Source organism: Venustampulla echinocandica (assembly GCF_003357145.1).
Source record: "Venustampulla echinocandica strain BP 5553 chromosome Unknown scaffold_0, whole genome shotgun sequence".
Lineage (NCBI taxonomy): Eukaryota > Fungi > Ascomycota > Leotiomycetes > Helotiales > Pleuroascaceae > Venustampulla > Venustampulla echinocandica.
The window spans coordinates 4,736,237-4,760,885 of record NW_022474205.1 but is presented as its reverse complement, the minus strand read 5'-3'; the positions used below and the strand labels follow the sequence as shown (position 1 = coordinate 4,760,885).

At 49.2% G+C, this 24,649-nt stretch overlaps 7 protein-coding genes across 7 annotated transcripts; 4 read left to right on the top strand and 3 right to left on the bottom strand.

The window, feature by feature from the left end:
* Positions 1 to 4,912: 4,912 nt before the first annotated feature.
* Positions 4,913 to 5,968, top strand: BP5553_01478 (uncharacterized protein; the record flags this gene model as incomplete). The annotated part of the gene is made up of 3 exons (XM_032010101.1): positions 4,913 to 5,445; positions 5,502 to 5,833; positions 5,886 to 5,968. 3 exons carry the CDS (start codon positions 4,913 to 4,915, stop codon positions 5,966 to 5,968), a joined length of 948 nt encoding a protein of 315 aa, XP_031874155.1.
* Positions 5,969 to 7,385: 1,417 nt separating this feature from the next.
* BP5553_01477 (Uncharacterized protein) lies at positions 7,386 to 9,177 on the bottom strand (the record flags this gene model as incomplete). Its single annotated transcript, XM_032010100.1, has 4 exons — positions 7,386 to 8,115; positions 8,167 to 8,297; positions 8,353 to 8,612; positions 8,667 to 9,177. 4 exons carry the CDS (start codon positions 9,175 to 9,177, stop codon positions 7,386 to 7,388), a joined length of 1,632 nt encoding a protein of 543 aa, XP_031874154.1.
* Positions 9,178 to 9,801: 624 nt separating this feature from the next.
* On the top strand, positions 9,802 to 11,498 carry BP5553_01476 (Sucrose symporter, plant; the record flags this gene model as incomplete). Its single annotated transcript, XM_032010099.1, has 2 exons — positions 9,802 to 9,967; positions 10,024 to 11,498. The coding sequence occupies 2 exons, from the start codon at positions 9,802 to 9,804 to the stop codon at positions 11,496 to 11,498; spliced, it is 1,641 nt and encodes a 546-aa protein (XP_031874153.1).
* Positions 11,499 to 12,323: 825 nt separating this feature from the next.
* BP5553_01475 (uncharacterized protein) lies at positions 12,324 to 14,643 on the top strand (the record flags this gene model as incomplete). Its single annotated transcript, XM_032010098.1, has 2 exons — positions 12,324 to 12,635; positions 12,688 to 14,643. 2 exons carry the CDS (start codon positions 12,324 to 12,326, stop codon positions 14,641 to 14,643), a joined length of 2,268 nt encoding a protein of 755 aa, XP_031874152.1.
* A 561-nt stretch (positions 14,644 to 15,204) lies between these two features.
* Positions 15,205 to 16,963, bottom strand: BP5553_01474 (uncharacterized protein; the record flags this gene model as incomplete). Its single annotated transcript, XM_032010097.1, has 2 exons — positions 15,205 to 16,405; positions 16,473 to 16,963. 2 exons carry the CDS (start codon positions 16,961 to 16,963, stop codon positions 15,205 to 15,207), a joined length of 1,692 nt encoding a protein of 563 aa, XP_031874151.1.
* A 2,592-nt stretch (positions 16,964 to 19,555) lies between these two features.
* BP5553_01473 (Uncharacterized protein) lies at positions 19,556 to 20,695 on the top strand (the record flags this gene model as incomplete). The annotated part of the gene is made up of 1 exon (XM_032010096.1): positions 19,556 to 20,695. One exon carries the CDS (start codon positions 19,556 to 19,558, stop codon positions 20,693 to 20,695), a length of 1,140 nt encoding a protein of 379 aa, XP_031874150.1.
* Positions 20,696 to 22,201: 1,506 nt separating this feature from the next.
* Positions 22,202 to 23,767, bottom strand: BP5553_01472 (uncharacterized protein; the record flags this gene model as incomplete). The annotated part of the gene is made up of 1 exon (XM_032010095.1): positions 22,202 to 23,767. The coding sequence occupies one exon, from the start codon at positions 23,765 to 23,767 to the stop codon at positions 22,202 to 22,204; it is 1,566 nt and encodes a 521-aa protein (XP_031874149.1).
* Between the last annotated feature and the right edge of the window lie 882 nt (positions 23,768 to 24,649).

Sequence of the window (24,649 nt, the reverse complement as noted above, 5' to 3'; positions counted from 1 at the left end):
ACAACCTTCTGCTGGAACACCTCTGGTGTGGGCAGTGACAGCAATTTCTCTGCCACGGCGACATCGAACCTCATTGCCCATGGGGTAAGCTGTAAAGGAAGGGCCTACAGCCCGGCCAGCATTGCCATTGGACTGAGCTGAATGGAGGAGCTATCCAGGGCCGACAGTGTGCGCGAATGTAAGGAGCAGGTCTGTCTTGTTTGCTGCAGGCATTCTAATCAAAAGGTTAGGATCGATCGGAAGTAATGAAGTGATCTCACGAGTGAAAGCGAAGGGGTGATGAAACTAGTACAGCTACTCGACTTGAGTATTGAGATGTACAGTAATGATTGAAGCACGCGTAAAGACAAACGCGCAGGTGACGGAAGAGAGCTATACCCAAATATAGGTGTAAGCGACTACCAATGGTTGATGGATGATGATGATGAGACTCGATGTAAGTCACACAACTTGCAAGACGAAGTCGAAAGCTGATGATGGTCGCATAGAGCACTTTGCCTGTACAATTGCTGGTAGACTAATACACCCAACGGGAGTAGTACTAGACTGCTAGTGACTGATGATAGTACTGCCCCAAATGAGGGGAGCGCTGGTCGAAGATGTCAAGTTACTATAACTTGATCCGATTCAACTTTGACGACGATGAGATCACCGAGTTATTGTTAACCCGGGTTCATAACTCATCGGCAGACGAGGAAAGCTCTGATGTTGGGTAAGATGGGCGCCACGAGGCAATCGATGCAGCTGCTCCTCACGCTCTTAATGACATCCAGGAGGAAGATGCCGGTGTCACTTGTCGAGTCCTATTCAACTATACCGTCACATATCAGCAAAATGTCCTTCCCTAATCTGCTATCCGTTATTCGGTAGCCACAGCCATCCCCACATAAAGAAAGAACCACCCTTCCAATAGGAGATCCTATATGCTATGATTACCGGCATCCAGCCCACGGTATCCGATCATCTTCAACCCCTGACTCCTCAAACCTCTTCTCCTGTTTTTCTACCGCCTGCCCTCAACCGATCCTATCCTCTCTAGCGGACAGGCAGTAACGGAAAGGAATAGTGGTAGAGGGACAGATCTTTCACCTTTGCGAAGAGTCTCTAAGGTCCGGGTTGTGAAACATGACGAATACACTACCTGGTCTTACCTTATTTTTCAGCCCTGGTTACCTCAATACCTAAAAATATAGGAAGGAATTGCCTATTTTGACGATGCCCCTCTGGGAATGATTTAGCTCATCCGCGAAGGAAAAAGATACAAATGCTTGGTGAAACACCTTAAGAAGCTAAGACTGAGAAGTAGACTTAGATATTACTTATCTATAATCGTAGCACATATTATCGATACGGTTAGTCAGGATTTCCCCTCTGGTATAGATCGATGTGTAGTATTTGGCAATTCGTTACATCACTCTCCAGTCGGCGGCTACTCACCGGCCAATTCTGCCATTCAGATCCTCGCCAAATCAACACAACCACAAAAAAACGTAGAATCCCAAAATAAATTCAATTTAATCCTACATCGCGTATTCTATTTTTCTAAAAGAGAAGATTTAAAATGGCAAAAGAGTTCGGCCCGGTGTCGAATACCTACATCTCTTGTCGGTTTTTGTTGTTGTTTCCCGTTTTCCCCCCTATTGTCCCTAGCGATAACGAAAGTACAATTTGACCAGAACACACTTAGCCAAGTGCCACGCCCTTGTACTTTGTTAGGTGATATTTGCTTATTTGGCCCTATATATGTATACTCGTAGGGGCCCACCAACCCCCTTTTTTTAAACATGAGGTTTAGTTTTCATAGCATGTCCACGCCAACCAGTGCATACGGGACATAGCACACATTTGCCATGCCAACATATAGTTATTAAACCAAAGTCCTGCTGCAGCAACGGAGGATCAGGTTCTAATTTCTTAATTCCAGGAACAACAATGGCGTTGGTGAGTGGATGGGGCATACACTTTGAAGGCTCTGCCACTGTACCAGCTCAATGATTGATCTGGAAACTTGTTGCACCCTCTTCTTACCATACGCGATATATGAGTATGTATATAAAACTCCCATCCGACCTGCTCTCCTCTGAGGAAGAGGTCGTCCTACTATAGTCTTCGACTTACACAGTACATTAAAAAGAATAACCAATCAATCAATCAACCATAGGTATGCAATACATTTCGTAGCGAAGGCTTCGCCAAGAGATACATATATCCTCAAAGCAGACTTGGGGAATGTCCGCATCATAGTTTACTTTCTAGATTTGCAAGGGCTGCGATAGGTTTATTATGCTTTGTTGATAGGGAGGTGGATAGTAGATAAAAGCTATGAACATTGGCAAGAGCCTGTGCTCCGTTAATGATGATGACGACTCTCTCCTGAGTGAAAGCATACTTCATAATGGGGTACGGAGTATTTTGTACCAAGTAGCACTTAATGGTCTGGACCCGTTTATGGCCCACCAGGTGGAGATAACATGGCGTCTGTTCCCGGGAACTAGGCTGTGGAGGTTTCGGCCGTGCGACTGGTGTTTCGAAACTCTGGGTCTGGCGGGTCGCGACTTTGCTCAAGCGCTACGGCTGGCTGTCATCCCAAGTATTGGACGATAGAGAATTTCAGACTGGTGAAACCACCGTCGAAGCCCGAAGAAACAAACATTTTCAGGAACGGAGCCGCCAGATCGTATGTACATACGATACCAGAATTGTTTTGCAACCCGGATGCGAATTACAACCCCAGGTGGGTTGGTCGAGTAGAGGAACTCTGGCAAATTGTTGCATTGTTTTGTGTGATATCCGTAGCCCCGTACACAATCTCTGGTGCTGGGAGAGAACATACAGACGAGATTACCTAAGTCTCACGCCCCTGAGAATGATTCAAACCCCAGTCTTCGAGCAGGTTCGCAGCGGGAGATTGGCGGATTTTCGAAGTAGATTTGCAGCAGGGATCCCTTGACCGGAATCGTAAGCCGCTCGTTGCAACATCGGGGCCGTAGAGACCAGCACAAAGCCTCATATCCGTGCATTATTATGTCTTGAGCATTTCGGTCTTCCCAGCGACTCAGCGAGTGGTCTCTCGACAGCCGCCAGCCCAAGACAAAGTGTCCTGCAAGTTGCAACGTCTTTCGTTGTTTTGGTGCTTCGAGGTGACGAATCACGACGGAATGCAGGGTCTTCCCAGGATTGCAAGGTTGCCCTTGAAACGACGAAACATGACACGATACGCTAGAGTCGTGCTTCCCCGCGATAATAATCTAATTATCGTTCCCGTTGAGCGTGGCCTATCAATTCACCGGGCCCTGACAGGCGTGGCGTGCCGCCAAACCGGACTCCAGACTCAACGCCCAGGTACGAGGGACGGTACTTTGGACGAGAAGTACTTCGTAATTCATTTGTGCGGCCTCCAAACGTCACTCCCAGACCAGATTATCGGGATGATACCCAGCAGGAAGGCTCCTCATGAATACTTCGCCTGCTTTTGTTTGTCGGGGCTTAAAATGGAATCGGCTTGGCCCGACGCCGCAAAGGGACCGGGCGCACAAATCCTCAAATCCTCTTGTTCCTGTAAGATTAACATAACCCTGACGGCTCAAGACGCTCTGTGGCTCTGGGCCAATTTTCACTCCCAAAGCCTGCGATAATCTATCGATACCAGGCACTTACAGTACCGATCTGTGGGTCCGGAGGAGTTTGCTTGGCCGTCAGTGCTGTTTGTTCTTTAATTGCGCTGTAATGATCCGAGTCCATGGGTCGCTTGGTCCGGTGTTTGCTGTTCTGTGCGACGTGGCTGGCTGGCTGCTGTGTCTGAGGATAATTGGCTTTTGAATTGTCAATTTTAGTGTGTTGTGGTAAGTAGCACGTCCGGAGTTGTTTGAACGTCGTACGTAGCTACGTTGTACTCGTCCAATGGTCGGAAAATAGGGGCGGGTAAACCGCCGCAGTCAGCATCCTCCACTCATTTTACATAGATTGGAGGTTTGCCCCCGGCAGGGCGGGAGAGTATTTTCGTCTGAGCATGCTCGAGACGAGGGATCCCAGCGGCGGAATGTCATCTCCATTCCACCAAGCCTACTACGGAGTAATAGATGGGCGGAGGAGGATCGTGGCCATTGCAATGGGGGCTTCCTTCACCATGGTAGCCATCACCGGTATGGAGGGTGGAGTCTGGACTCGCGCGAAGCCTGAAAACGAGACTCGACAGATGCTCTCTGCTGTGACGTGACTGAGATGTGGACTCTGTGGGGTTGTTCTGTTTCTGTTTGTTGTGTAGATTGATGGCGAGAAATGCGGAAAAAGCCACCGTTTCGAAGTAAATAAGGTACCGGGAGTCCACTGGGCGCTATTCCCCAAGCAGGCGGTTCTCCATCTCGCGTAGGCCCCCTCGCCGCCCGCATCGTGACCTCGACGAACTCAAAACCCAGCGGCCTTCTTCGACCTCTTCTCTCCTTTCCTCCTCCACCTACCATCCCTCCGCCTTCACCTTCATTCTCTTCGCCGGTCCATCCGCCTCACGCTCCTTTCACCGTCGTTCGCGACACTTACACTCCTTGAGACCTTCAACTTCACGCGCTGCTTTGATAGCTTCAGCCAGCCTGCCCTCGCTCCTTTCAGTTCTGCTTTGTGTCGTCTTGAGTTGATCTTCCGCACTAAAACCAGCCTCATCAACAGCACATTCCTGTGGCTGCGCGTGTTCACACTCATCCCTTCACTTCACAACTGTTCAACTTGTCCTCTCCTCGATTCTTCGAAAGAATCGAGTCCAGCTGTGCTGCCAATTCACTACCAGTTGAATTCACTTTCACTTTCACCGCCCCGGTCATCACTTGAAAGTCGCCTTCTCAGGTAAACAACAAACTTCCCAGACAAAACAAAACCTTCTCCATCCAACCTCCAAACACCCTCAACGCCGATCTTCAAGATGCGTTCCTCAATCCCAATTGCCTCACTCTTCGCTGCTTTGGCCATCGCCAAGCCCCTCAATCACATGCACCACAAGAAGGCCTATGTCACTGAAATGGACGTCGTGGTCGAGACCAAATATGTCACCATCACCGAAGGTGCTCCACTCCCTACTCCTCTCGAGGCCAACGTCGCCGCTGTGACCACTGTTCTTGTTCAGAACACTGTCTACGATGCTCCCGTCAAGGCTTCCCCTGCTCCCGTCAAGGTTGTTCCATCCGCCCCAGCAGCTGTCTTCGTCCAAAAGGAGCAACCCGCCCCAACCCCATCCAAAGCTGCTGCTCCTGTTGTGGTTGCAGCTCCTGCTCCAGTTGCACCTGTCGTCAGCGCTCCGGCTGCCGACACCAACGGTCTTACTCCCTTCCAACTCGCTTCTATCAATGCGCATGGAGTTCACCGCGGTAACCATAGCGTGGGCGGCCTAAGCTGGAACGCCACTCTTGCTACCTCCGCCGCTGCCAATGCCGCCAAGTGTGTGTTTGCACATGACGAGTAAGTTCAGCGCACCTGACCAATCTAAATGTAAAAATAACTGATGGTGAATTTAGCTGCGGATCTGGTGGCTGCGGATTTGGCCAGAACCTTAACATCTGGGGCCAGGCACCATTCCCTTCGTCCATCGACATCAACTCGGTGGTTGCCAACGCCATCACCGAAGGCTGGTACAATGGCGAGCTCCCGACCTTCAGCAAGTATGGTGACTCTAACCCGGTGACCCCAACCGCTCCTGGAGCAGTCCACCCTGCCGACCCTTGGCTCCATTTCACTCAGGTTATCTGGAAGGACACCGTGTCCGTTGGATGTGCAGTTCAGCGTTGTGATGCCGGAACCGCCAACACCTACGAGAGCGTCTACACCGTCTGCAACTATTTCCCCCCTGGTAAGTTGAGTATCTCTAAAGGCTCCGTCTTGAAACTAACGAGGTGTATTAGGAAACTACAAGGGCTCCTTCGATAAGAATGTCTTCGTTCCCAAGGGCGAAGCTACAGTGAAGGCTAGCATTATCAAGTCTTAGATAAGGAAACGTTCTCGGATGTCTTGATGCTTGGGACCTTTGATGAGCTCTGGCAGTGCTGCCTATCTTCTCACACATGTGATGTTGGTAGGTGGTTTGTCGTCAGGGTGCTGGTCTGCATCCTGGCAACCTGTCTCCGAACACGCCACCTTCCATCACGATAACTTGCACATGTCATGCCGCAGTAGATATAGCACCTATGGGTGGTGTTAAATCTGCTTTTGCTATTCTCCAGCTATCTCGTTCGCGGGATGCTGTAACTATCGGTTCGTCCGTCATTGCATCATAGCTAGGGAAGTGCTCTTCGCTTCACTGTATTTAGCTTTTATGACTCGATATGGATATCGAAACTTTTCCCTCATGCCTTTACACCTTGCATTCGTGATCTATTTCGTATGCTAAGATAAAGCACTAAGCTGTATTCTTGCCTACTTTGCTTAACTACCCCTCCATACTTAGAATCCCTTCATAGTTACAGCAGGCAACGAAGCAAGGTTTGCCCGCCTAATTACTGCATTCTAGGTGGTTGTCCGCCCGGTGGAAGGCTATTCAATCCTAGGTGTTGCGCCTCCTAGCAGAAGTAAACAAGCCTACTATGAAATACTCCCCCTGCATACATATATAACGCCTCATTCATACAGCGCCGTGCGTTTCTCTCTTCAAATCTAATACTTGATCCGCTCTGGCACAAGTTACTTCTCGCTATAGTAGCCACGACCGGTTTCGACTTTTTATAGCCCATTTTGAGATACCTCACATGCTACTTCTATCTGAGGAGAAGCTTCTATTCTAGGGAGGTCACTCCACACTTGGAGGTCTTATTCTCTAGGATAAAACGAGCTGGTATATTATCAGAATTACGGTTTAATGTGGTTGTAGGCCACGAATGGTGTTTAATAAGCTCACATTTTAGGTTATCTAAGCTTAACTTTTCCAACTATTTGGCTTATGACGCAAATTCCATCGCGCGGGAAAGCTATAATGCCATCCTTGAAAACAACTGTCTATACAAATAAGGGGGGGTTTCTACACACGTACTTTGACAGCTCTTGCAAATGAGGAGAGAGACCGTTTTGTGAGGTGTTCTAATGTCGTCTCCATGAGGGTTCGCTTTATAAGCTTGCTACATGCGCTCGCTAGATATACCAAATATTTCTCGAAACATTGTAAGATAGGTAGATATAGTTGGTAGGCTATAATTGGAGATAAGCACGAGAGATTGCACTTTCGTTCATTTTCAAAGCTGGCCTAAATCGATTATATTATCTTGTCGATGCGAGAGGATATACAATTACGAATAGGCTAGAACGTTCGTCTAGTACAAGTATCTACTTAAGCAATTAGCTGTCACATACGACCATTGACTGAGGAGAAATAGGCATCCCGTCCGCTCTGCCATACACAAGCCTCAGTATCATTAGCCAAAGCAAAGTCGCATTTTCAAAGGATGAGCCTTGAACGTGTGCTGCTTATCCACGACCTGGCCCCACCACACGTTCTCGAAACCCTTCGTCTCCTGCTCGGCCCATACTTCTTCGAGCAGAGGTATTGTGCTGCGAAACACATGATACCTAGTCCTCTCGTCCCAAATAGAGCAGAATTTTATAATCTCTGTTTGCTTTGATCGATCTCGCAACTCGCAGCCTGCAAGGAAAAGTGGCAACAAGGCTTGCCTGGACATCATGTTTACGTCGCGACACGAGACTACGTGGTCCACAATGACCCTTGCGCGGTGCAAGATACGCGTCGGGACGCTACTTCCAGGTTCCCACTGAAAAACTCTGAATATATAAAGAAGAAGTCCATTTCTCCATGCCTCAGAGCAATGCATGACATCCTGATCTTGGTGCATGTAGTCTTCGTCTCGGAAAGCTGTTCCAGCGGGGATGTGACGCCAGGACTCAAGCGATTGCTCAATTTCCGAGATAACAGTATTGTCAAATGCGAAATCCAGCGTCAAAGACGATTTTTGCCTCTCTGCGCTAAGGCGCGCTACCTGCATTATAATCTTTGCGAGACTCGTCGGACACCCGCATAGTCCAAAAAAATCCCACTCTCGTTTATGCTGGTTCTTTAGTACGGCATCGAAGTATGCGTAAGGGAACACGCAGTCTTCCCTGGACAGGAGACTGGTTATAGCATCCCACCTGGCAAGTTAGCTAGAACTAAGAGACGATCAGAAAGTAGGCTTCGCGTACCAAGTGAGTATTGCTATCTGAGCCTCGACCCTAGAGGACATGGCTAATGTTTTGATACCACCGCAAGCTTCAAGGAGACCATATGCTCCCATGAGATGTGTGGTCCAATTTCCGAGGATGGACTGAGTTTCCTAGTATCCACCATCAGTCTGGACTTAGTCTAAGGTACACGGAAGTTTGACTAACATCTAGCGAGAATAGAATTACGATCGTGTCAAGCACGGAATACATAGTTTCCGCATCACTGAATGCGTTGAGACTATGGCGAAGTAGTTGAAGTGCTGCATGGCGATGACTTAAGGTTAAGGTACTGTTGACATGGTGACCCGCCAAAGCCATCACAGCGTGGACCAGAAAGGTCGGTTCCGGGTCGATGTCTGTACGGTATCGAAACGGATTTATCCGTAGGCGGAACGTTAATGGGATTGTGCAAAACTCGCTGTTGTCTAAAAGTTGTTACTCAGAGTTGGGAGGAGAGAATGTGTGCACAAAATGCATACATCTGTTGAGTATCGGCTTGAACCGTTGAGTAAGGCTACTGTATTCTATAGTCCGTGGTTTAGAGGTGAAAAGAGGAAATGGAATGTTGGTCATAGCCGAAACCGCCGCGGCATTTGGCACTGGGCTAGCAACATTACGCTCACAGGTCGTGGGCTCGGGTGAACGCAAGGATGTAGATTGATCTTCACTGTTGCACGAGTTTAGGTGAGGTGAGGTCGTTCCACTAATCGTTCGTTCGTCATTCACGGTCTCCAGTGACGGGTCAATGTGAGGTACATTTTCCTCGACAGCTTCACTTTGAAAATAAGCTCTGTGTGTGTCTACTATGATAGAGTTAGAGAGAGACCCTGAATGCGTAAAGGTGGTGACTGGTGGGGAACGTCTTGCGCGATGAGCTCTCTGGGGATGCTCCACGACGAACTCGAATCGCTCTTGTCTGTTCCGGCGTGGTGCTCGCCTTTTGGCGGGCTTTGTTGACAGGGAAAACCCCTGCTGCCAGGACAGCTGCATTTCAGGCATCACTTAGGTGTTAGATACTCGATCTATCGCAATGTCCGGATTAAGGCTGTCGCTGTGGAAGACGGAAATAAAGGCATGGCCGGGTGTTAGGAACCTCGCGCGTATTAGCGCCTAACATTGGCGGGCCTTGCCAATTACAGTAACTACCTAGTTTGGCTTCCTGCCTAATCCACTCAATTGCCTTTTTAGTCGTCTCCACTTCTAATACCCGCCCAACCATTGGCTGTCGGTGGGATCGCTGTGTGTGATTTGAATAACCGTGCTCTGTTGTCAGAAATACGTATACGGACTGTTGCTGAGTTAGGCTTGACGTAAGAACGTCCTATATAACCAGTCCCCTGAGCCTATACTCTTATATATATAATTAGATTACTCGTCCTAATCTATGCTTTGAGTTACTACTTACTTTGACTATACCCTACTTCTAGTTACTAATTGGGCCTATTCGTAACGTATAATCTTGACATCCATGTTCTCCGTATAACAGCTGAGTTCCCATCTCTAATTGGAATTATAAAGTATCCTTCACCTCCGCCTTTCGTTCATGCAGCATGTTATTTGTATCGTCTTCATACCTCATTCTCAACCTCTTCTCCCCCCTAATTGAGCTCTGCCATGGTTCCTGTCGTCGCAACGGCCGCCGATGTGCCACGCTCGCGGAGTTCTCGTCGAGAGGATGCAATGACAACAGGTGCCTCGACAAATCCCTTTGGGAACGTGCCTGTTGTGATGGACGAGTTCAAAACTACTGATCACTCAGCTCTACACTCTTCCATTGAAGGTTGGTACACGCGCCTACGAACTATTAAACCAGCTTCGACTAATAGCGCAACACAGGACTATGTCATGACCCAAACGTTATGATTGTCACCTGGGATGGACCAGACGACCCACAAGATCCATTCAATTGGTCTTTACGGAAGAAATGGTGGGCGGTCGGGCTTGGCCTTCTCGCAAGCTTCGTCTGTTCTATGAACGGTACTATCCTCTCGGTTGCTCACAAGTCAATCTCTGAAGAATTCGGGATTTCTGATGAGCCTTTTCCTAATCACTATTGGATCACCACGTCCTGGGGAGTAGGAGCCGCGATTTTCCCTCTTATCCTGTTTCCTCTTATGGAGGATTGGGGAGTTCGACCCGTGGTTCTCAGTACCTATTTCTGTTTCACATGCCTTCTCATTCCAGTTAGTCTGGCCCAAAACTTCGAAACACTCGTTGCGGTTCGGTTCTTTACTGGCGGCTGCGTTCCACTCATGAGCGATGCCGTCGCCAGCATTACATCGAATGTGTTCCACGGAGATCGAGCCAGGAGTGTACCAGTATGTCTTTACGTTATAATATATCTTGGCGCAACAAGTCTAGGTCCAGTGATCGGTGCCTCAATACTTCAATTCCTGGATTGGCGCTGGATTAGTCACATCGAATTAATTTTCACTGCCGCCACTTTCCCCGCTCTTTTCCTTGGTCTCCATGAAACTCGTGGTTTGGCCATTCTGCGAGCCAAGGCCAAACGAATGCGCAAGGAGGGAAAGAAGGCATATACAGCGGAGGAGTCTGATCGTACACCTTTGCACCAGGTCCTCCTAAAGAGCTTGCAACGACCAATCTACATGTTCTTCACAGAGTCGGTGGTCTTTGTCGCTACCATTTGGGCTGCCTTCAGCCTTGGGACGATCTATCTATTCACCGAGTCTGTCGGACAGGTATATGGACAGCTCTACGGTTGGAATTCTGTCCAGGCGGGATACGTCCAAAGTGCTATTGTCATCGGTGAGATCCTCGGAACCTGCCTTTCCCTCTCCACCAACCACTGGTACTATGCTTCTGCTGCTCGAAATACCGAAGTCCCGGGTACACCTATCCCTGAGGCTCGGCTCTATTCAGCCATCATTGGAGGGTTTTTTGGCGTTACGGGCGGAATGTTTGTGTACGGTTGGGCAGCATACCCTAACATACATTGGACGATCATCACCGTCGGCTTGATTATGGTGGGGTTTGGAACTACTGCTGTCGTGATTAGCATTGCAAACTATCTCATCGATGCATACAGCAAGTATGCGGCGAGCGCTCTTGCGGCTGTTGGCTTAGTTGAGAATGTATCCATTGCTTTTCTTCCCATTGCCACATCAGCCATGTACAGCAACCTCGGGTTTCACTGGGCTAGCACACTTCTCGGACTCATGTCTTTAACGCTCGTTACTACTCCCTTCTTGGTCATCAAATGGGGCAAAGAGATCAGAGCTCGCAGTCCATTTATGAAAGAGGCCATCATAGTCCGGCAAAGAGATTTAGGCGCTGTAGCCAGCGTGTGATGGGCACCAGCTGCACTTTCAATAGTCATAAGAATCGGTGAATTAGTAAATTGCCCCTCGTTTTATTAGAGACTTAGAGTAATAGACAAGGAAGATTAATCTAATTAAAATATCTCGAGTAACTCAAAATGGGAATGGATTTATAGCGTACAATTGGATTATATGCATACACCTATCATCTCAATCTGTTCCTAGTTACCTTTTTACATCTTTCGGACTCTTGAATGTATTAAACACTCTCCGGGCTTGTAATCCAGATTCTATGGTAATCGCTTGCATTTGCACTACGCCATGCAAATGGCATCTCGGAGCCTCGGCAACGTCTACTCCGTAGGTTGTTATGCTTGAGAATATCGAAAGATAGCGTGCTGCCATGTGGGTGGATGTCAGCGTGTTAAAATTACCTAGTTCAATATTTGCCCCTGAGTTAAGCGAACTAAAATCTACCACTTCTAGATTTATTAACCAGTCATGTTAACTCGTTCAGAATCCACCCAACGCTTTGGGAATAAGGGCCGTCTAGATTTTCGGCTAGAAAGCTTGTTGATTCTTCTGGGTTTGCACTCTAGATTTATGAACCAGTCATGTTTACTTGTTCAGAATCCACCCAACGCTTTGGGAATTGGGAACGCCTAGACTTTCAGCTGGAAAGCTTGTTGATTCTTTAAAACCATCCCGTTTCTGGGTCGCGATATTGTATTATTGACAGAGGTCACGGTCCCGATCTGCTCTTTTTATGGAGTCACCTCTATTGATGGAGATGGGTTATATACTTGAGCATCTGCTCATCTATTCGTTTCACCCTTTGCCGTCTTGTAAATCATGATGTGGTCTCTCATTCTTCTTTTCGCATCCCTTGTATTTGCTGCACCAACTATCAACACGCCTATCGGCTACTCGCCTGGAGAATGTCTTGAAAATGCCAGTATCAATGCGCCGTTGGATTGTAACGGCGCAAACACATATATGGGCGTCAAGAGCTATACAGTCGACACTCTTGATATAGAAAGATGCGCTGCAGCCTGCACTGCTCAATCAGCCTATAACCTCCGCCATCCACCAGCCACAGGAAAGCCAAAAACGTGCCAGTTCTTTAACACATATTTGCTTTATAAGAATGGTGTCAATTACCAACAGGTAACCAACGCCTCTGTTTAATTCAGATGTTAATAGTCCTGACATAATCTAGCATTGCGCGCTGTACAGCCAATCCTGGGACAACTCATATGCAACAAATACCGGATACCATTCAGGAACAGACAAATATACAATCGTATCTTCATACAGGTTTAGCAATGCGACAGACGAGGGACTTCCTATCTGCAGAATCGTCACCGTTACCCAGACCACTTATACCACCACCTGCGTTAGGACATCTTCATTGATTTCAGTCTCGAGTTCTGTACATAGTACTTCCGTTTCTACACCTTCGTATAGTTCTACACTGGCCACCTCGCTCTCGTCCTCAGTTAACGTACCACGCCCCTCCGTGGGCAGCAAGACCGAATCGAGCCTCTCAACCGTGACTTCTGATGCTACGTACACTAGTTCCTCGGAAGCTGTTCCCTCAGTTTCTACAATTATCGACCCCACGATTCCCACCGAGACGACTTCCTCACCATTGTCCACACTTACGGAATCGAGCTCCACGGAATCCTCTTCCTCGGAATCCACCACCCTTACAGCTTCGAAACCCTCGTCTGTGTCAATATCCTCGTCAGATGTACCAAAATCGGACTGCACTATCGCACCCAGCACGACGACAGACTCAAGTACTTCAACATCGATTGTAGAATCAACTACTAGCAGCGAAACTACCCAATCGACATCTTTTACCGACTCCTTATCTTCACAGTCCAGCTCATCGGAGTCTTCATCGTTTTCGACATCGACTGTAACGGATCCTCCAATCGGCACGCCCGAGATAACCAGCACAAGCTCGTCTCTCGACTCTTCATCAACTTCAGTCAGCTCGACCGAGTTCGAATCAAGCTCTTCGAGCGTTTCCCCGCCTGAGATAACCACTGCTAGCTCATCTATTAATCCTTTATCAACTTCAGTAAGCTCCACAGGGTCCGAGTCAAGCTCATCGTCTGTAGTAACCGTGACAACAACTTCTACTACCTCATCAGCCGCCCCAACACCAACCTGGATCCTGAATGGTGGTTTCGAATCCACAGACAACGGCGGAGCCCCATGGGCTGTTCCCTCCAACAGTACAACCGGTTGTACCTGGGACATCGTTGAGTCTGCCGACGCAGTCAACGGCACTCATTTTGCCATCGTCACCTGCAATAATGCCGGTGAAGGCATATACGTTATGCAACCGTTTCAATCCACCGACATCGGAGCAACCTATGTAGTCTCTGTCTGGTTCCGTAAACTCACGCAAACCGCCGACAGTGCTGGATTCAGTTGCACACTATCAGTTGTGGGTGGGCCTGGTCTCATTACTTCAGGCAACCTAACTCCAAATGCTCCGTGGTCAAATCAGATAAATACTTTCAAAGCAACTGCTGCCGAAACCGGGGTCGCACTCTATTGCGGCCGTGCCTTGAACGGTGGTGCTCCGAACGGGGTTGCTACCTACACGTATATTGACAGTATCGAGATTTACCGTATCCAAGATCGTGGTCCTATTGTGATCAACGGCGGTCTAGAGGACTCCGAAATCTCAGCGGCGCCCTGGTATCTAGATACGAATCCAGCCCTTACAACTGGTACCAACGGCACTGTAGCCGTCGCCCAAACCGATTCCACAGACGCCGCATACAACGGCACAAACTACCTTGCTATTTCCATGCCCGCTGGCCCAATAACCACAACCCTTTATCTCGATATCCCCATTGCCGTCACCGCTCCTATTCGCTATCTCATAACCTTCTGGATCCGCTCCCCAACAGCTAGCCTGGTGAATCTCAGTTGCCGCCAATATGTCGCCAACAATGATTTCTCGAAATCAACATATCTTGCTTCCCAAGGCTCAGTGAGTGCGACCGCGACCTGGGCCCAGAAGACGCTGAGGTTCCAGGCTCAGGGTTGGGAGACTAGGTTGGTTTGGGTGTGTACTAGGGGGGTACAGATGCCGGATGTTGTGGCCAAGTATTTTATTGATGATCTATTGATTAGTGAGTATGGACCGTAGATGACCCTGGGATTTGCGGGGTTGGTCAACAGAACGGTGCTTTCATCATGTGAATTTATGTCAAACGCTGTGATACATTCAAGCACTACAATAAAATGGTTAATACTTGAAGTTTTAGAAATCGGTGGGAGAAGCTTTGGCAACACGTTTTGTTTTGGAATATGGATTCTAGACATATTATAAAGTAGACTGGTGCTTGTTTGGTATTGACGATGATAGATACTAATCAAGATTGCCCTGGAGCGTAATATCTTGTGCGTATAGTTTGGACAAACTAATACTAAGCTAAAGATATTTCTTAAATCATTCTCTTTACAGCATAATACTTGGAAAGTAAGTCGATTATGCTCTAGAGTGCGAATAGTAACTCAGAGGACGGGGTTTATTACCGTTTTGTACGCTGTTGCTGACATAATTAGGGGTCTCACTAACTGGCTATCGGAGATGTTTTGAGTTTCGTATGCATTCTCTGGGTATCTAGTATCTTTGCGCAGTCCTTGATTTTCCTAAATCAATCTAACGCCTGAGAGCGAAATATATCCTCCAAAGCCTGTAGGAATATCAATTTTCCACCATGGCTTCCACTCGCTTTTCATCATTCAAGTGTCTCCTTAAACCAATCAGCTGCATCATCTCGGTCCAGAAGCTCATAGGTGGGTCCATGAACGATGCCTCGTACGCATCGATGATTGGGCGCTCCCACACAAGATCTGCCTCGGTCGCGCTAACAAACTTGGTACGTTTGATAAGCTTCCATCCCACGAAGAGAATGGGGGCCACGATAACCATAGTGTAATGGGACCAGAATTCGTCATTACTCCAGGGAGTAAAGCTCGAGTATCCGTAGAATAAGACAACAAGGCCCGTTCCGGTGGCGCCGATCCAGGCCGAGTAAGGCTGGAAGTATCCACAGTATGGGAACGTTTTGCGGTCAATATTTTGCGCTTTGGTAGCATTATAGAAGAAGATGTAGGTGACGCACATCACGAAGTAATCGATAACACCGCCAGCAGTGATGAGGTTCACGAGCCATGTCAGTACTTGAGAAGAGCTGCTCGATACCTGTAGGAAGGAGAGCAGTGGGAACAGCATGACCACAACGAAGCAATAAATAGGTACACCCTTTCGAGTGCAGCGTCTTAAGAATTTCGGGGCGCGGCCTTCTAGAGCCAAGCTGTATAGACTTCGGGTGGCGCAGTAGGTGTAGGTATTACCAGCAGAGAAGATAGAAGTCACCATGAGAGCATTGGTAATATGGGGTAGAACGCCGATTCCAAGGTTATTCATCGCAATGACATAGGGGGAAGCAGCTGCGGTGCCGGCGCCGCCTGATGAACCACCGAGGATTTCAACCAGGGTCGGGTCGTTGGATGGGAGGACAATGCCGACACATAGAGCACCGCAAATGAAGAAGATGCCGAACCGCCAGTAGACAGTTTTGAAGGCATTTTTGATATAGACGCGTGGGCGTTTAGATTCGGCGGCCACCATAGATATATACTCGGGGCCAACGACCGTAAAGGAAGCGGACCAGAGCGCGGCCAGGAAGCCTTCGAAACGACCAAGGTTGCCGGTGGTATGAAATTCTGCAAAGGCGCCAGGGCTGTTCCAGTTACGGAATCCGTAATGGTCGTGTTTAGGGTTCGCTCCCACCATGGTGAAGAAGGTGAACGAGAACAGGATGGTAATGAGGAATACCTTCCCTCCCGAAAGCCAGAATTCGGCCTCACCGTACGCTTTGACGGCAAGAATGTTCAATAGACTAGATATATGTTTAACGTTGAGTTCAGTCGCGAAGGCAGCGGCAACGGCGCATTAGGGAATCTCACGCATAGAGCACGATACAAGCAGCGCACACAGCAGCTGTGGGAATATCATCTCGCCAGAACGAGAGCACGAGGTTAAGAGCAGTAATCTCAAAGGGGATCAGCAGTGCCTCGTAGAAGAAGAAATTCCACCCGGCCATGAAGCCGAAGGCGTCGTCTACCCATTTGCCCGCCAGGCGAATGAATCCGCCGCTGACGGGCATCAGGGTGGACATTTCGGCAATGGAATTGTTGACCATGGCCAGGAGGAAGCTATAGATGAGGTAGGCCAGGAGCAAGCTGCCCGGGCCGCCCTTGTTGAGGGCGCCTCCAATACTCACGAAGAGGGCCGTGCCGATGGAGCCTCCAATTGCGATCAATTGAATCTGGCGGTTTCCGAGGGAGCGATGAAGTTGGTCTGCATTATCGGCGATCTCTCCTGGCTGCACGTCCGTACCGTATGGGGAAGGCTCTTTGCCGACGCCGTGTTTCTCTTCCAATCTGTCGGAACTCATGGCTGCGATATGGTGGGGATTGTTAGATCGGGATTGAGGGTCGCCAAAGATGGGCTATCGGGACATAGTACTCGGGTCTAGCATTGCCCTGAGGAAGCAGGCGACCACCCCGTTGTTATATGGCTGAAGCATGCTGAGATCTGCACCACGGCAATCTTAACGTGAAATCTCTTCTCCAATCGCTTACGAGGGAAAACCAGAACTCCTCGAGCCCTCATGTCCAAATGTGGCGGGTGGTGAGGGAAGGATGACGGGGATTCTTAGGGTCGGGCGAGGGAAGGTTCTGCCCTCTCCTGTACCTTGTTGGAGTTGTGCTGGAGTCGGGCATTAGATAAAACCTGGAGTGCAATGACGTCAGTGGTCAGAGTTTAAGGTTCCCATTAATAATGGCGGCTGGGACGCACGTCTTACTGCTGTAGCTTGCGCCTAGTGGCTCTAGTTGCGTCTACTTGGCCCTTAGCGTACCCTGTCCCTGGTTGTTGGTCCCTGTGGGGAGCGGAATGATTGCTGCTAGGCCCTCGAGGTCACACTTGGCAGAGGCCGGCTTATCTATCTCCCGTATAAACACGCCCGGTGGTGGGAGCCAATTCGTCGTCCTCTCTCTAGCTCACTTGTTGGCCGTCTTTTTCCCTCCCTGTTGGTGGGTTCGGCCGATCCGATAAAGTCCCTAGTCTCATGGGTGGAACACGCGCTGCCTGGGCTAGGTAGCCATGCGATCCTAGGTAACTCTTTCTCCGTAGTGGGGTAGTCATCCGCATCCTACGATTGTTCAAGGAGGAGGATGATGGCGGTGCGTGGTCGTGGCTTGGCTTTCGCTTTGGCTTTTGCTTTGGCTGTCATCAAGTCTCAAGAGACGATTGAGAGGTTGTGGTCGAAATGAACAAGATGGGTGATATTTTAACGTGTCCATGACGAAGTTCAAATGCCTTTCCGTCTAACTACTCTATAGGCACTTCTCCATTCGGGGAATATTGACGTGCTGGAGATCCCCAGGCTCTGCAATCCATCCAAACCCCACGCTCCCCCCATGAGTCGCGGAGAACTTCCTCGTCCCCAACACGATCCGTATCGCTCAGCTTGTGGGGCCCCATCGATGTCAGCGATGTGCCCCGCTGAATACTCCAGCTAGGAAAAAAGAAATGTTTGCGCTGTACGTGATAGAGTCAGGCTCACGACTGTATGCCGAGCTAGGGGTCCAGTCTAACAGAGAAGATTCAACACTAAATGGACATCCGACAAGGAACGTAGCATGGTCCTCGGTCCATGCTATAACCACCCCCTCGTAGTAGACTTGAAAAGCCTACGGAGTACGTACGTAGTGCTGTCTAAACCATGTATTTTGGTGTGTCGTACCGTTGTGGTCCGCCGGTCGATGTTTGACAAGATATGGGCCCCATCGACTCGGTGATCTAGATTTGGCCGCAGGCCATGTCCCTGTCGCCGCAAGGGGCTAGCCTGCATCAGCAAATGAGGCGAAAGGCCAGGGCATATTGCCAAAATTTTGTCTGGAGGTAGGATTTGGTGAGGCTCGGCGTAGAAAATTGTATGGGGCCCATCTGGACACGCTTTTTGAACATCAGTGCCGGCCAAATGACGCTGCTTAAAATGCCATGCTGTGGGATCCGCAACAGTTCCGGCGTCCGTTCTTTGGATTGCACTAGCTACCAGCATTCTGGCCGTGTATGTATTGACCGAAACCACCTTTTTTAAGGAAAGATAAGGGGGTTAGAGACGGCTATGAAATGAACTGCAAGACCGTTTGAAGAGCGGGACAATATGCTAGAAGAGCCACGGTCCTGAGTGACCTAGGATACTACACCTCTTTAGCCTCACTAAGACCTTTTGCTGATTGCGGACTTCCGCGGCCGCGGCCTCGACTTCAGTTTCAAGCCAAGTATCAAGAGATAGGAGCAGTGCGATAACAACGAGACTTAACCAAAGGCTATATATTGGCTAAGCCTCAAATCTTATGGTGAAAGGTGCACAGGGAACCGGGCAGTAGCGTGGCCAAGGCGCCATGAGATTGCAACTTGCTGCTGGTGGTGATTGCAGACTTCTAGGTAAGGAAAATTGAAGTGTAAATAATATCATGAATCATGAAGAGCGGCAGAGCGCAATAAGGCAAATCTCGGATACGAGGTAGAGCAGAATTGGAAACGGGATACAGCATGGGAAAATTCAGAGGGGTTTCACCGGTGCTTGCGTAGTTGGACTGAAAGAGGCATCAGACCGTCTATCTCGAAAGAGTTCGGCTCATTTTCCCCATATTGATAAAGGGCAATGGTTCATGGTTTTTGAGGTGACCTTGGAAGTTGTAAAAGTTGGCGCTGGCCCCTGGCTGTACTCACGATGTCGAACTAGGACCAAACGGGATCAGCTCGCGTTTGGCCTCAGACGCAGACAGTCGGACTTGAACTCGACCAACTCAACCCAACAATCAGATTGCCCGCTCCCCCTCGACAGAACCGTCACGGCTACACATCTAAGCTGAGTCCCTCGATTTGAGTGATGGCGCCTGCCACCACACGAATCTCCTCGAACCCTATTCTCCCCCCTCCGGTTCACTCTAATGAACGTTCGCAAAATCCAAACATGAACCACAATCAGAACCACGATCCTGCGACCTCGACGCCCACACCTGAGTCGCGCATGAATCCTCCACCTCTACCGAGATCCTTTGTAACTCCGGCACGAGATGTGCGCGAAAGCTCAGCAATATCGAACTCTGGTGGCAGCTCGCGCAAACCGCGGCAGAATCTCGACGAGCGGGATCATATCCTGATGGTAAAGCATTGCTATGAGCAGCGCGAACACTATAAGGAAGGCACCAAGGCTCAGTTCTGGACTGGCGTGAACCAAGCATTTCAAACGGAGACGGGGAAAATCCTCGCGCAGATGAGCGCGACGGTTGGCAGGTTAGTTGAAACGAGAAGGCGGCAAATAGCGGATTGGGAGAATGGAGTAATACCGCAGAAACCTACTGGGGAGCTATATGACAGGGTAGATCAATGGATGGAGTTTCTAAGAGTTGAAGATGGAGATGCTGAAGCAGAGCGGATGCGACAGGTTGATGCGCGAAGGAAGATAGAAGAGGCTAGGAAGGAGGCCAGAAGAAAAGCAATCGCAGCGGAACAGCTGGCACATGCTCAAACTCCTGGCGTGAGAGTGATTTCCAGGCCACCGCCTCCCGCAGATATGGGACAACAGCACGAGCAAGAGCAACCACAGCAACAGCAACAACAGCAACAACAACAACAACAACAACCTCCGCCGCCGCCACCACCGCCAGTAACCGGAGGAGAAGTGATGCGGCACGAGCCTGGAGAACAGGGCGAAATGAATGGTTATAGACCAAGTAAAAGGAGACGCATGAATGAGCGGGCTCTCACCCAAGAGTTACATGCGCAGATCCAGCAGGAGCAATGGCAAGCGCAGCAGCAGCAAGCGCAACCTACACCACAATATGTGCTCCCCCCTCCACCAGAGCCGCCCAAGAGAGTTGTGGTAGAAGGTAGCCTGACGAAAGAGGATTGGAGAGATATTATGGGCAATGATGCGCGATTACGAACACTCGAGAACAAAGTCGACAAGATCGAATTGCTTGTATCGCAAAACAACAAGCTTCTGTTACAACTGGTTCAGCAGCACAGTAACAAAGATCGAGAACGCAATGTGGAGGAGGAACGGGTGCCAGTTCATCTAGATGCCGAGTTTGAGCGAGATTACTTGTGAGCACAACAACCCTCGAACACCCACAAAGATTCGATATGCTGAGATTATTTTTCCTTGAGGTCCGGCCCGTATGCCAAGACGCCGCGACCAGTTCCTTGATGATCCTTTGGCACGATCAATTTCAAGGTCACAACACAGTATCATACATTTATTTACAGCACTACCCTTATCCTTTCTAGACTTTAACATAATTGCTCCCTCTTCGAAACGCCTATTTCTAGAGCAGAACCTTATTTCTTCGTGCCTAGTGAGTTAATTCAGCTCCCCTCCAAACCTGGCTACCAGTCTCAATAGCCCGAAGTTCCACTTGACGGACAATCTAACCACCACGCCTCATAGATACATTCATCTTCTCATGGAGGGTCTTAGGATTCCTATCAACAACCTCCGAGGATAGGGGGACCGTGTGCTGCGCTACGGCAATAATGGGAGTTAGGCTGGCCTTCAAAGGATAGGTGGGACATGGTATAAATAGACATCGCACTACGCTTAGCGGAGCAATACTGCTCAGGGTTTCTCCTTAGCGTTTCCTTACAGATACCTTTACATCGAAACATACGCATAATAATATTCTCCGGCATTTCTGCACCATGAAACTTTGAATTTTTACAGTTGGTGATTGCATACAGTGCGGTCTAAAGATATGATTCCCTAACGTGCCTAACCAAAGCAGCTGTTGATGTGCTGGTAATGCAGATCCTTGTGGCTAGTAGGCACTAGTTGGGGGTTAAGACTCCAGGTAGACTGCTCAGCTCAGAGGAACGTGTATACCAATAGCATAGCCATGCATCAGAACATAGCAGGCATTCAAGGGCCCTTTTTCTCATTTTCTAGCACACCTCCCCCGGCTCCACCGAAGCCATCCTATCCACCTTGTACAGGTAGGTATCTATCTATCCTCCTCTGTCTCCCCTCCACGCACTACCACGCATGTAAAATACCCTGTCCCTATGCCACACAGCCGATGCCATGTTCTAACCCAGAATATCCTTCTTACTCCAAACAAAACACTTGCCCTCCTTTCCAGTATGCACCAAGCCAGGTATCGTAGAACGTTAAATAGAAGAAAACAAAAGAAAACGAATTATGAAGCGCGGATGTAGCACCCCACCCCTATCCCAGCAAGGTGGAGGTAGTGATCCTGTAATCTATATAAATTTTCCCATGGTATCTCTTTTGTGTTTCCCAACCCATCGAATATGCAATTTTCTTTTTTCGACTTTCCAACCACGGATCTGCAGATGCCCTTTTGGTTGGCTTTAGCCAACACGAGAGTCCAGATGAACCTGTATATGCCTTCTCAAAGCATCCCTCGGGTTATTGCACAAAGACAAAGACAAGTTGGCGGTGCTCGACCGGGAGGATTTCGATACGTAAATGAATGACAAATTGAGTGGTGATGAAAAGGGTATCTCTCTATCCTGGAGGGGAATCCATGGCACAAAGCTTTCCCATGAAACGTAATTCCCGCTCCCATTCCAAATGCGCCAACGAACCATAATTCAATCAAAAGCTTCCCATCGGCCTTCCAAAGTTGAAGCTCGGCTTCAGGCGCAGGACGGGCCCATCATCTTTCAAGTCATCCTCATCGTCGCTCAGCCTGCTGCTCCGACGGCTCGTATTCTCCGCCGAAACGCTACTGCCTGATGCCGATTCCGTGCTAGGACTGGCACTGGATGTCTTCCTTGCTTCTTCTAGCTTCGGAATTAGTTGCGCCAAAAAGGAGTCATCCATTATGCTGTCGTTTGTGAGCCCTAACGGGCCAGTCAACTCTCGATCTCCTTGATCTTCATCGTCAACATCGACATTGACTGAGCCATCCTCGTCAAGGCCGGTCGCGAGAGACGGATGATGGAGATGATCTGTAGCCGGATTTCCCCTGGGCGTTTCATTCCCACTCTCGCCACCTCCACTTCCACTTCCACCCAAGAATTCAAATTTTGTTATCGAATGATTGGGAGTGTGGCCCGCATGCATGGTTAGCCTCCTATGGAATGGCTCAGACACGATCTCTAGTGTTTTCATCTCTTTCTCCGCAGCTATCTCCTCTGGACTCCTGCTCCTACTTCCGCTTGGAGGGCTGCCATCTGTTCTATTTGATTTGGAATGCGAATTCGGTGACAGCCTACTAGGAGAATAGTCCGGACTGAGTACCCTGGCTGCAAACGTGGGGCTCACAGCCGAGGCTTTAATCTGGACACCTTCGAGGTCTGGTTGGATATGTGAGATATCAATCGTCTCTTGGGGTATCTCTGGTATCAACTCTAACTCTCCACTCGCTAGTGGAGACTGCACCCCAAAATCAGAGGATTTCAGTTCTTTGCTCGTGACCCGGATGGCACTCTCTCGCGGTGAAGTAATAGAATCAACACGTAGCTCAGACGTCTCAGAGGAGCTGAATGTACGGCTGGGATTTCTTGGGGCTGGGGCATAGAACGGCGTTCCATCTGCATTTCGTCCTGATTCTTGTGCTATGGCGCGTGAGCTGCTGTCGACGCTCCCAGACACAGATATGGCATTCGAGCTCATGCTGGCAATACTGAGAGCATGATTCCTTCCATGTGGTGGTGATTTATAGCCTATCACTGGTGGGCTAAAAGCACTCTCTCCTCCCTCCCTTGCTGTTGCCGCTTCCAACATCCTGATCTGTGCCTTCAAATTCTCTCGTTCTAGGTCCCAAAGAGTCCGCTCCTCAGCCATGACCTCCTCCATCCGCGTCCTGTCGGCTATCATATGCGCTTTCTCCCCCTCATGCTGGCTTCGTAGGTTTTGTGTGTAGACCCTCCAATCTTCTATCAAGGCTGCGATATTATCGTCGGCACTGCAACTCCTTGTCTTGGGTGGGGAGATAGGTTGGCCATTTGGAGATCGTGACTGCATGATTGCCGTGGGCGATGTTGAAGCGTCGCTGTTGGAGTTAGAATGCGCAGAGGGAACGAAGGTGGCTTCTGGGACGGTGCGAGGGATGCCGGCGGCAGCAGAGATACCTGAGCCCGGTCGTGGATTGAAGGTGCTCCAAGGAGTGTCAACTGCACCTGAGGAGAGGAAGGAGTCGGAGGGGTGTTTGGACATTATTATGGCTTCAAGAACACAGAGATGTCGGCGGTGATAGGTCAACCATCAGGGTCGGGGAAGTTACGGCTTGTAACTCTGAGGTCCTCCAGGTATCGCTGTATCGCCAACCGGCTGGCTACAACCCTACCAATTTCGAGATCAAGATATCTTTGTATGGAGCTGTAGCTGTCGTGTGCATGCGGCTCGAAGGGCGGGCGAAGTTGCGACGAAATAATGGCCGAGGTAAGGTTCGGCGCATAGCACTCAGTAGACGGATGGCGGCTGTCCTTGGTGCACAATCATCTTCGACATACGATTCGATATCCAGTGTATGAGCGAGTGAGGAGCAAAAGGACGACGAGGTGAAGTGGGAGGACGTGAGTGCTGCTGAATAGGGGGGCTTGATTGTTGGCGTTGTCGTTGAGCAAGACTGAGCAATGAGGAGCCGGTTCGTGTCACATCCAGCAGACATTGTCTCGCTGGCAAACGAGCTAAATAAAACAAAACAAATTATGGCCTAGCCCAACCTTTCCACCGCTCCACTCCCAACCACGTATCTACGACTGCGTCGAGTCGCTCGTTAATCCTACGTAATGTGCCTGAATCATTGTCACGAGAGTGGCATTGACCTTCAGGTATGAGTACGTAGTACCGAGTACAACATGAATCTGGTCATAGTATCGGGTATGCCATGGCATGGCATCGTCCGCGATGGGCACGACGAGACGAAGAGACCAGGTAATAAAAGGAGCTCTGCTACTGTTCGATCTCTTGTCTTTCTTTTTTCTTCACTCCATTCCCCTTTACAGGCAGAAGACCAGATCACAACCATTGAAAACACCTCTGTTTCCATCAATGCACATAATCAATTTCATCGACGACATAGGAATCCTTCTCTTC